General features: G+C 39.6%; 1 protein-coding gene across 1 annotated transcript in view; it reads right to left on the bottom strand.

Annotated features, from left to right (window-relative positions):
• The window catches only part of VAV3 (vav guanine nucleotide exchange factor 3), a 465,753-nt gene that overhangs the window by 130,836 nt on the left and 321,834 nt on the right, over positions 1-13,083 (bottom strand). Inside the window, exon 18 of the mRNA XM_027856780.1 lies at positions 8,120-8,142. Within this exon, the coding sequence (XP_027712581.1) occupies positions 8,120-8,142 (23 nt within the window). The remainder of the gene's footprint in view (positions 1-8,119; positions 8,143-13,083) is intronic.

The following is a 13,083-nucleotide window of genomic DNA, read 5'->3' as shown; positions in this document are numbered from 1 at the left end:
AGGGCTGTGTAAAGTCACCAGCCTCACTTTCTCCTCCAGAGCCATCTGGGTCCAATGGTGAGATATAGATCAGGATGAATGAAGATGGACCCAGATGCAGTGGGAGACCTTGGCCTTTTTAAGCTAAAGTCTTTCTGAGTTCTCACTCTGACTGAGGCAACAGCCATTCAGTGATTGAGGCTAGGAAAGAAATGAGCCAAGGAGTGGCCTCTTTTACCTAATCAAAAAAAAAAATCAATCTGGGAAGGGAAGACCCTCGGGTTTCCGGCCTAAACAGAAACAATTACTATGCACATTGTAGTATGAGTTAGAAGGACAGCTTAAGAAGGGGCCAAGTTGTGAAGAGCCAAACAGAGGAGTTTATATCTGATTTTGGAGGTAACAGGAAGTCACTGGAACTCACCAAGCAGAATGATGCCTATGCTTTAGAAAAAAACACCTTAGGGGCAGCTAGGTGGCTCAGAAGATAGAGCTCCAGCTTTGGAGACAGGAGGACCTGAGTTCAAATCCAGCCTCAGACACCTGACACTTACTAGCTGTGTTACCCTGGGCAAGTCACTTAACTCTGATTGCCTCGAAAGAAAGAAAGAAAGAAAGACCACCTTAGCAACCAACTGGATGACGAATCACAGTGGGGAAAGACTTGAGGCAAGGAAACCAACAAAAAGACTATTGCAATAACTTAGGTAAGAGTTAACAAGGGCCTAAACTAAGATGGTAGCTATGTGAGTAGAGGAGAGAATGTATATGAGAGATGTTGTGAAGGTAGAAATTACAAGATTTGGCAATGGATTGAATGTGTGAGGTGAGAGTACAAAGCAGAAGATGACACTAAGATTGTCAGCCTGGGCATCTAGGATAATGGTGCCTCAACAACAATAGGGAATTTGGGAAGAGGGGAAAGTGGTAGGGAGAAGGAGGATGGTAAATTCTGTTTTGGATATATTGAGTTTGAGATGACTTTTTTGTTGTTGTTCAGTCGTGCCCCATTCTTCATGACCCCATTTGGGGTTTTCTTGGCAAAGATACTGGAGTGGTTTGCCATTTCCTTCTCCAGCTCATTTGACCGATGAGGAAACTGAAGCAAACAGGATTAAGTGATTTGCCCTGGGTCACATAGCTAGTAAGTATCTGAGATCAGATTTGAACTCAGGTCTTCCTGACTCTAGGCCTGGCATTATATCCACTATGTCACCTAGCTGGGCCAATGAGATGACTACTTTGAGATATCCAAGAGGTAGTTGGTGACATATGACTATAATTCCTGAGAGAAACTAGGTCTAGAAATATGGATCTATGCACAGAGATGATAACTGAACCCAAGTGAGCTGACGAGATCAACAAGTGAGATAGCACAGAGTGAAAAGAGGAGATGGATCAGGACACAACCTTGGAGGACACCCCACTCTTAATGGCTGTGGCACAGATGAAGAATCCAGAAAGGAAATTGAGAAGAAGTAGTCAGATAGAAAGAGAACCAGGAGAGAACAACAGCATCACAAAAATCAGGAGAGAAGAGAGGATCTAGGGAAATTGTTGAGTAGTAGTATGAATGACTACAGGAAGATCAAGACCTGTGAGGATTAAGAAACAGCCATTAGATTTGCCTGAGACTTCCTCTGTTACAAAGTCAGATTCAGTGGTAGTTCAAACTTTTAAGTAAAAGGGTAATTCAAGAAGGGGATCAGCGCAGCAAGGTAGACCAGTGGATAGAGCACTGGCCCTGAAGTCAGGAGAACCTGACAAATCTGGCCTCAGACCAAACACTCAACACTTACTAGCTATGTGACCTTGGGCAAGTCACTTAACCCCAATTGCCTAAAAAAAAAAAGGAGGAAAAATGGAACCCTAATCCCTTGCTTCTCTCTTCTCCATAACTTATCCCACCTACCTCCAAACTTATAGCAATAGTCAGGTCTACAGCTGCTATGTGGGAATGATCAAGAAATGGTAACATAATCTGGTCCAACCCATTTTGCTCCTAAAGTCCTTACAGGAAGATCACTCAAAAACTTTCACCTTCGGGGCAACAAGATGGTGCAGTGGATAGAGCATTGGCCCTGCAGTTAGGAGGATATGAGTTCAAATCTGGCCTCACACACTAGCTGTGTGACCCTATGCAAATTACTTACCCCAATTGCCTCCAAAAACTTAGAAAAAAAAATTAAAGGAAAAAAACCCTTCACTTTCAGTCAAACTATGGAGCAGGCTTCTTGAGTCTAAGGTCAACTCTGATTCCTTCCCTCTAAATGAGTGTGTAATATAAGATCCATGAACTATATCAGGCTTGGTTCATAAATCCAATACATTGTGGATCCTCAGGTAGGGACTTCAACATTGAATATTTCACTGGGATATGGAAGGTTAAAATCCATATAAACTACAAGCATACTGCAGTTATGTTACTGGGTCAACAACTATTGGTTTTGCCTAATGAAATATCAGTGACCCTGGTAGCAGAGGTTGCCCTCCAGCAATCTTGAGCAGTCAAGCCTAACTTTATTCATCAGTGCCAACAGAAAATAGAAGCCACCTTCATACCAGGGTTCCTAGAAAGGTCAAGGTGAGTTACTTTTTTTTTTCTTAATAGTCAGAGGATCACTTATATTTTAGGATGACTTCTGTTGAACCTATTTAAGATCATCAGAAAAAGTGTTCTGAAACTTTGCCATTCCCTGATTTTTCTGCCCTTTTCTGATATAATCTTGTCCCCATCCACCCACCTAAGCCCAGAACACTGGTTGACATTCCTGTAACTCTGGGATTCTATCTACCATGGGGCCAAACAGAAAGCACTGTGCCATCTTGGAAAAGTTCCTGTTGCCTTAAAATTCCCTGCCAAGACAGTATTTGAAGAGGCTTTCACTTTCTTGAGGCAGACCCATGTATTATGTGTGGGAGTTTTCCCTGAGGGGAAGAGATTCAATTCTGCTTTAAGCTCTAAAATTTTTACTTGATTTTTTTTTAATAGCAACCCTAATTCCCATTCACTTATATATATATTTCTTCTCCTTTTTTTTTTCTTGAAGGCCAGGATTTCACTTATCTCTCTCTCTTTGTACGTACAGGTGTGTGTGCTTGTGTGTATGTTTGAACTTTAAATTTTACCTTGCAATACTATTCATCCCAAAAGTAGATCAATTTTCAGTAATGATTTAGTCAGATTTCATCTATCCACCCCCAGACTCTCGGGATCCAATTTTCATAGGAACATGGAGTGTTCCTTCAAAACTCTGCCTTTCCAGAAAGCAAATTGCCTCCACAACTAGCTAGTTTATGACTGTCAGATTTAACAGCCATTAAATACGTTGTAGGTTATTAAATTCAGGACATGTTTATACTCATGAGCAAGCCCCAAGACTAACACATTTAGCTTTCTGACTACAATTTTTAGCCTTCATTTTTAAGAGAAGTGGGGAAGAGGAAGGTCAACAACTTCAGATTTTTTTTTGTTTTGTTTTGTTTTGGTTCGGTTTTTTGTTTCATTAGTAAAAGCAACAGAGTGGCAGTAACTTTCTAGTTAGAAGAAAGGATTTTTGGAGTAGTAAAAGGCATTAACTTATTTAGTTTCTGGCACATGATAGGCACCTGACAAATTATTTGAACTGAATTAAGCTGTCTTATGAAGTACAGTAGAAAGTATGCTATATCTGTAAGCAGAGGACCTGGGTTTGAATCCTACTTCTACTAACTGTGTGACATTAGACAAGTCACTGAAGTTCCCTGGGCTTCTTTTTCTTTGTCTATAAATCTATGAGTCTAGAAATAGTGATAACTAGAAAAGGTGTACTTGGAGTCGGGAAGACTGGGGGTCAAATCCCACTTCTGATATTTACTCGTGGTGTGGTCACTGAAAAGTTGCTTAACCTCATGTATCCTCATCTATAAAATGGGTGCATTTTTTATGGGAGTGGTACTTGCCTCAAAGGGATACTGTGAGGTTCAAATTAGGTAATTAATGTATGCAAAATGCTTTGGAAACTACGAAGTATTATGCAAATGTCAGCTACTGTTATTATTGTTATAATTATAACTATGAATATGTTACTCCAGTTTATGGAGCCTAGAAATTGTGTGATGACAATAGTATAGAAATATCATCTAATTCCCAGTTACCCTTAGAGTAGAATCATGAGAACCTTAGGAGGGTCCTGAGATGAACCTATATGGCTGCTGTAGAACCAACTGTGCTTCCTTTTTGGCCCCGCTCTCATTCCTGTGATGAGAGGATGGGCATTTGGGACAGGGTGGGGAGGGAAGTGTAGAAATATACTGGAGAGAATTTTAAAATCTTGTGAAAATTATTAATTGCTTAATTCCACATTTTTTGACATAGATCCACCTATTTTTAATCACTTAATTAGAATAAAAAACAGACTTTCTTTTAAGAAAAAATCTCAAAGGTCAAATACCTGGTATATGACATAGAGACAAGGTAGATAGCCCTACCAGAAGAAACACAACCAGGAAAACTTAACTCAATAGAGATTTGGTGAAAAATTAATAGAGTGCATCAAAACCCTACTATATCATCTTCATCTCTTGATGTCTCATTCCTGGCAGCCTTGACCAAAATCATTACATTTCTTTAGAGATTATATAATCAGCCTAAAAATATTCCTCATTGGAGAAATACCAAAGAAATTTGCAGATTAACTGTTGTAAGATAACAAGCATTATTTTAGACAGAAAGTTCAATGTACTCATTTTGGGATAAGGGCAACATCAACATTTTCTAGGAGATTTTTTGAGTTCAAGTTCTCTCTCAGTGGGACAGTGGGCTGGAGCTTTCAGTATCTGCCACCTAGCTTTCAGTATCAGCCACCTAGGCAATAATAATTCAAGCTTCAGAAGAGTATTTATTAAGGGCTTACTTTTTGCCAGACTCGGTGCTAAGTTACAAAAACAAAACAAAACAAAAAACAGCCTCTGCCCTCCAGGACCTTCCATTCTAATGGAGACAACACATTGGTTGTTGTTGAGTCATTTTTTTCAGTCGTGTGCACTCTTTGTGACCCCATTTGGGGGCTTTCTTGGCAAAGATATTGGAGTGATTTGCCATTTCCTTATCCAGCACATTTTACAAATGAGGAACTGAGGTAGAGTTAAGTGACTTGCCTAGGGTCACACAGATAGTAAGCATCTGAGGCCAGATTTGAACTTATGAAGAGAGGTCTTCCTGATTCCAAGCCCAGTTCTCTATCCACTCTGCCACCTTGCTGCCCTATACAGCACTAGTCTACCTTATATTCATTCCATATGTACATAAAGTGGGAAAGTAGTCTTAGAGGAGAAGGCTTAGCAACTAGGAGCACCATTAAAGCCCTCCTACAGAATACTGCATTCAATCTGAGTTTTGAATAGAACAATTATCACCTTACTGGGCCACTCTAACTCTTGAGAGAGAAGAATGGCTCCACATTTGGTAAGAGGGTGCAACTCCTATCAACAGTGAAAGGAGCCTATGCCAGTTGGTGCCAAGGTAAAAGTATAAGGCTCCTTCTACCAATATCCCTTTCAGTCTTCTTGCTAGACTTTTCAAAATTCAGATAAAATATGTAATTTGACAATCTGTCCAAATGCCACCTCCCTGAGAGCACGTTGCTATAACATCAATTATGAAATGTATTCAGATTTGCATGTCCTTGTGACCATAGGAAAGGCACATAAACTTTTCTTGGCCTCAGTTTCTTTATCTATAGATGAAGGAGTTGGACTGGATGACTCATATGCTTAGCTCTGAGATCCTCTAATACCATTTAGACTCTCAGATGCCAATAAAGACCACAGTTCTTTACAAACAGGTTACTTGCATACGTATGGTATGTATTCATATGCATCTAGGTGGTACAATGGATTGAACACTAGACTTGGAGCAAGGAAAATCTGGGTTTGAAACCTGTGGCAGATATGGAATAGCTGTGTGGCCCTAGACAAGTCACTTAATCTCTTACTGACTTACTTTCTTCATCTGTAAAACAATAGCACCTACCTTCCAGAATTGTTTTGAAGATCAAACAACACATATACAAAGCACTTTGCAAACTCTAAAACACTTCATAAATGCTATCTATCATCATATTATTATTGTTATTGTTATGTTATTGTTATTATTAGCTTGGCTAAGAAGAACATTGACTTTAAGATTTCCCCTATCTACTCCCATTTTAAATTTCACTTTCACTATTAGTATTACAATTAGTTTTGTCTGTGTTTTTAATTGTTGTTATTTTATTTTGTTTTGTTTTCTATTGTCATTATACTCTTTATACCTGGAGTGAGATCAGGGCTTTAGGGCTTTTGGCCAAAGACCATGGCTCATGTGGAGGTGCTCTGAACACCTACCTGCTCCATTTCCCAATGACTTTTGTTGTGTTTACATAAACTTGAGCATGATCAGAGCATTCTATTTCAAACTAGCATCAGAAATTAGAAGACACTGCCTTAAATCAAGTGACTCATGAAAAGGAACCTTCTTAAAGAGAAAGTTTGCCCATGTATAAAGTTTGTGTAGTTTTAATAGATCACAAGATGATGTAGTCAAGGTCACTGAGACACGATAATTAATCTCTTTGTGTGTTTAAATGGAAAAACACCAGCAGCATGAAACTAGATCCCTAGACACACAAACAGACAGGCCTTTCAATACTCACAAGTGGTTTGCCACAATATAACAACCACCTACCTGCTTCCAGACAGTAGCCTCGTCCATGGCCATAAACCTCCTACTATGTGTACTGTCTACCTACTGAATAATAGGGTTAATAATAACCCTTCTAGGACTGGGATTTGTTTGTTCTGGGGAGGGCAGGGTTAGTGGATTTTAATAGGAGAATGACTTTCCCCAAGGTAATTTTTGTAAAACTTAGTACCCTGTCAAATTTTGTTTGTAGTAGATACATTTTGAGAAAGGGAATCAATCGACTTGGAATGTAATGTCAGCAATCATTTAGTCCAGCTGTTTCAGTGTGCAAATGAGGAAACTGAGGTCCAGACAGGTGAAAGCAGCTTGCCCAAGATTTTATGGAAATTATTTAGATGCCCCTTGGGGAGAGCCAGAGAACCAACGCAAGCTCTTTAAAGGAAAGAATGGTTTTATTTTTTTTCTTCTGCATCAACAGTAACTAGCTCAGTACCTCATATTTTCTCTTTTTTTTTGCAGGGAGGGGGAGCCCTGGGGGTGGGTCATATCTGTGATTTCATTGGTGTAGAGCAGTGGTTCTCAATCTTTTCAGTCTCCAGACCCTTTCACATTCTTAAACATTACTAAAGACCCCCCCCAGAAGAGCTTCTGTTAATGTGAATTTTATCTATCAACAGTCACCATATTCAAAATTAAAATGTCTTATTATTATGAAAATAGTTTTGACCTCAAGTACTCCCTGAAAGTGTCTCTGAGGATCCTCTGACCACAGGTTCAGAATTGCTGGTGAAGAAACTCTCCTCACCAATTGACATCAGTCATTTCTGCAAAAATGCCATCTTAGAAAATTGCCTAGGGGCATTGAATGGTTAAAGGGACATATCCAGGGTCACCTAGACAATGTGTCATAGGTGAACCTTAAATTCCAGTCTTTTCTCCAAAGCTGATTCTCTATGCCTACGTGCCTCTCTTACCTTGCTTAGTGTAGGCACTTAATAAATGTTTGTTGAATTTAATTAAATGGCATTGAAGGGTCATCCAATTCACTGCTCTATCCTTTATACCACCTGGTTTCTGATGGGTAGACAGCCATACATTAGTGCCATCTCATTGCTTAAACTTTGTTTTTTTGAACCATTCTTAAGAATAGCACTTCAACTTCAATGTAGGCATGCTAATGTTATAACCATTAGCTTAGGTTTTCCCATCTCTCTATTAATCTGTTTAAAAAAAATCAGAAAAGAAAAGAAAAGAAATTTCAGTAGAGACACGATGGCAATAAGTGTAACATTCCCCCTCCCCATGAACTGACCAGTGCAACTCATCCAAATATATTTGCCTGTTCCTTTTATCTCTGGTTATGTCCACATTTTTTTAAAAAGGAAAAAAAAATGTACATTTTGCATTTAAAAGAACCATTTCTGCTCAAGTTAGCAAACAATGCAGAAAGCAAGCATGTAAAAACTTTAATCTTACCTCAGGTTTGAGCGTCCCTTGGTCTGAAACAAATGTAAAAATGGGCATTGTCAGTGTAAGCAATTGTGTTGGATTAGAAATCTCAGCCTGGGCTCTGCTGCTTGCTAAAACACTAAGGCTTTGTTTTCCTAACTGATACCTGTAATATATTTCCAGGGTCCCTGGGGCTGGGCTAGTTATTGTTTTGCAACTCTGGTTCTTTGACCTGATTGGCTTGCCAGGAAAATGACTCAGAGCTCTAAATGGCTTGCTTATGGGCTATACTTAACTCTCTGAATTGCTTATTAAGCAGTGTCAAATAATTAAACCACAAAAGCTGCTCAAGTAGAGGGTTTGCATTAACTTTCCATGCATGAGAGAAAGCTGTCTCCTCTCAACTTTATTACCTTAAACCTGGTATTAGGGTTTTAAACTCATCAAATTGCACCTACGTGCCATATGTTTAGGTTCCCACTACAAGTTAAACAATGAAGACTAAGGTACATTGATACTTTTGATTACATTTGTACAATTTTCATGTCTACTTGACCCAACTCTGATCTAAACAGAATAACTGAAAATCAGCATTGGATTGTGATATTAGTATTCTCTCCTCTTTTGTGACTTAAGTAAAATTAGAGATTTGCTCTTGACCTCAGTATGCCCATCTGTGAAATAGGAATAATAATCTTTAGTTACATTGTGAAGATGAATAATGATTATAAAGTGCTTTGAGATCTTTAGACGAGTTAATGCCAGAGAAGGGCAAAAGATCATTCCTTGCTAGAGCAGGGCCATACACTGCCTCTTCAAAAGCTGACAAACAGGATCAGGTGCAGAAAGACACTGTTCAGGTTGGCCAATGGCTAGGACTTTGAGCGTCCCAAATCCTGGACAAACTCAGTGATCTTCTTTAGCCATCCCTGGGCATTGGGGATGTACCATTTCACCATGATACTACCTCAGGTCTTTTCCACTCCAAAGTGATTCCATAAAGAGAAAGCAGAGCCAAGTTATCAGGGAAGAAAGCAGAGACCTAACAAGATGTTAGATCTTTTCATAAGTAAGGTGGCAGTGGGGCAGAAATGAAGGTATAAGTCAGACATACTAAGATTTCTAGAGGAGGCTTTGCCACCCATCAATTGGGTGACCTTGAGTGAGTCCCTCAAATTCCCTGGATTGGATTAGCTGATGGATACGATTCCTACAAACCCTAAAATTCACATGACTTATGAATTCTAAGAAGCCCTATAATCAGAATTCCAGGGAGGGACTCCCATTGCAGCATATACCTAGCCAGCTGTAACAGGTTCACACACTGAACCTGCCCGAGGCTAACAGAACGAGTTTTCTTTCGCCTTTTACCTTTTTCCCCTCTCTCCTTTTATTTTTTTTTTCTAAGAGAATATTCTTTATTCGTGGGAATAAGGGAAAGGCATAGACTGAAAGTCACCTTCCTTTTAGAGAAAACCATGTGCCTGAGTGCCTTTCATCAATTTCAAATTCAAGTCACCTTGGCTTTCCCAGACTGGTGGTGTCCAGGAAAGCAGTTCTGCCTGACCCTGAACCTTTCCTCTGCCCACATCCCAGGGAGAACAGCTCCCCGCAGATGTGGAGATGGAAGCAGCACCTGTCCTTACAGCACCTGGGGTCCTCTTTTGTCCCAGCAGATGAAGGAAGCAGCTGCTCGTTACATTAACACCCTCCTAGACATTTAAGGGAGCCAGATGACAGCAAGGGTACTAATGTGTTTTGGATTAAACCAATCTATACTTGGTGATGAGATAAAGTGGTAGCTGCCTACCATCACCACATTCCCTGTACATTCACATACACTGGAAATGCACTCTCCCCTCATCTTGAGTGATCAGAATTCTTAATTTCCTTCAATGCTTAAGTGCCATATTTTTGTCCAGTCTTTCCCATCCTCCGCGTTGTTACTGTTTTCTCCCTATTACCTATCTCCATGAGAAAATAAGTTTTTTTGAAGGCAGATACTTCTTCTTTTTGCTTGCATTTGTATCCCCAGTGTTTAGCACAGCAACTATCAAATATTAAGCACCTAATAAATGCTTGTTGACTGGGATTGACTATATTCTGTATTTTCCTGGTAGAATGTAGGCTCCTCCAAGTCTATTTCAATGTTTTTGACCTTTGTACTCTCAGGGTTTAACACGGCGTCTGGCAAATAGTAAGTGTTTAATAAATGCTCATTGACTTGACTTGACTAGATGGTATATCTTCATAATGGAATGTAGACTCCTCTAGGGCTGCTTCAATTTTGGGGGATCTTTGTATCCCCAACACCCAACACAAAACTTTGTACACTCTACGTGCTTGATACATTAAAAAATATAAATGAATTGGTGAGAGAACTTGTGTGGATGTAGGGAATATATCAACTCTGGTGAGAAGGGACAATGAGCAATAATGATGGGTCCTGAATCTTTCTCAATCAACAAGCTTTTTAGGTACCTATTATGTGACAGGTGCTGGTTTTTGTGAGTCGGATATAAGTTGGGAGGGGGCAAGGGTATCTCACAGCTCTGTCCTCTGGAGCCAAGCAGACCAAGGCAAATCCTTCTTTGCATACTAGACTTTTTCCAGCTTCATGACTGGTCAGGGTTACAGAACATACCACTCTAGAGGTAACACAGAACATTCCACAGACGTTGAGGAAGAAGGAGGCAATGATAAAAGGTGAGGCCGGATACAGTCTGGTACTGCCTGCTGAAGTATACTAGCTGAATTTCATTCCTAGAGAAGAATGTTCAGCAGCAAATAAATGTGACACTTTCATAGTGAGAATACAGACAGAACAATACTTAAATCAAAGTCGATTTTCTTTCTTTTTGCCTTTACCACCAGAGAGCATTCTGTCTGATTAACATGTGAGATGCCTGATTCTAGGAAGGCAAATGAAGCCAAGTCACTTCACCAAGCTTAGCTTACTTGGGGCAGAGTCAAGCAATGGAAATAAAGCCTCCCTTGGAGGGCTGAATTTACAAATGAAGTGCAGATCAGCTGGATGCCATGTTTAGCCTCATGATATGCTAAGCCTTCTCTGAATTCAGAATGGGGCAGTCTCACTGCACACTTCTCGTTTGCCCAGAAAGACCTATAATCTTTATAATGAATAAACTCTCTGCTTGCCTGAAGACTCTTCTGGTTCCTGATAAAAAGAATATTTCAGTCCAAAATGTGATCTAAGTGCCTGTTTACTGATATGTTCTTTGCAAAACCTGGTCCTGATTACAAAGCCCATCATTTGCCTCCATCTGATATCTTATTTGCATGCAACTGACATCATAATTTATAATACTCAGATTCAAGACTCTTGTCTCCTGGGGTACAGTTACCCAACAGGGCTGCTAAGCAAGACCTAACACTATGAGGTGGAAATCTAAATATTGGAATACCTACCTCACCTGAACACTACCAAGGGAAAGAAGTTGCTGTCTTGAGATACCCCTCACACTCTGTCTCACTGCTCACTTCTCCTGGGAATATTCCCAGGAAAGTCATTCCATTCTTCAAGCATCCAAAAGTTTGTGATCCTTAATTCATCTTTCCCCTGAAGCTCTGCTCCTGAGGTTGCAGTATATCCAACAGTAAAGTATTTTACCCTTTCAAGAATCTTCCAGGGCAATGACTCATAACCTGACTTCCATTCTTTTAGCATGTCCCTACTGGTTCTGTGAAGTTTAGAAATAGGAGGCTCCTTAGTTGTTCTGGAACCCATGCAGAACAAAACCTCCAGAATCAAAGTCAGAACACAGTTGCATATATACATTTGCCCAAGGGAAGTGATTTCTCAAGGAGGCTTCAGGCCAACTTTTCAAAATTAACTTGGTTCCATGTAAAAATATGTTGTATTAGCCTTGTTCTATCACAGCTACCTATTTTTGTTTGCTATCAGAAAGCACCTCTATTTCTTAAGGGTAAATGAAAGCCAGCAAACAGTAATGGTTACAGAGCTGGCTTTGGAAAGAAGACCCAGGTTCAAATCCTTATACATGCCCATTGGGCTGTGTGACCCTGTGCAAGTCATTTAACTTCTTAGTGCCCCAAGCAACTGTCTAAGATGATAAGTTGCCAAACAAGTGTCAATCTTTATTGGAAGAGGGAGTACCCTACTTGGTGAAATTACAGATGGGGACCAGAGTAAATTAGTGCATGTAAATAGTACAGCAAGCTTTCATTCAAGGCAGTGTGGTTCAGTAAAGCATGGGTTTTGAAGTCTAGAAGACCTGAGTTCAAGTCCTTCCCCAACACAATACTGGCAATGTAAGCCTGGGCAAGTCACATACCCTACCACAACATAAATTACAGGCCAGCAACATCAGGAGAGTTTGCACAATGGAAATTCTTCTACACTAATGAAAGCACCACAGGAAACAAAAATTATTAATGTGGCTTTTTCCAAAAAGTTTTCATTTGGGCTATTTTCTGTGAAATGTTTAAATGGAAAGACAAAAGGATGGATAGAGCTTTGGGGAAAGGCTGCATAAAAGCTATGCACATTGAGTAGATGACATAGCGCTCTGTAAAGTGTATTGTAGCATTTTGCATAAACTGTAAATAATATTTAGAAAGCGTTGTGTATTTCAAATCTTGTTCAGGAGTCATATGAGGGAATCAACCAGCTGATATCTCATTTCTAGTTCAGGCTAATGATGATTTATAGGTAGTTATTGCGACCCAGATGTGGGAATTCATTCCCCCTTTTCTTTTAAAATTGACTTAAAGTTAGTGATAATTATAGCTAGAATGTATAGGGCTTTAAGGTTTACAAAGCACTTTACCTATATTATCTCATTTAATAAGAAAAGGGGAATTTCTGGTTTATGTAATAAATAAATTATGTAATAAATAAAGTAATAAGCTAAAGAAGACAGAGTTCTGTTATGATTATGGAGGCGACATTCAAATCAAGCCGAACTAGCTTGCCCTGCCTTATAGCCAAATTTAAGAAAAAACTTTAC

The sequence above is a fragment of the Vombatus ursinus genome, unplaced genomic scaffold (genome assembly GCF_900497805.2).
Source record: "Vombatus ursinus unplaced genomic scaffold, bare-nosed wombat genome assembly UNPS02011613.1, whole genome shotgun sequence".
In the NCBI taxonomy this organism is placed as follows: domain Eukaryota; kingdom Metazoa; phylum Chordata; class Mammalia; order Diprotodontia; family Vombatidae; genus Vombatus; species Vombatus ursinus.
This window is presented reverse-complemented; position numbering and strand designations above follow the sequence as displayed.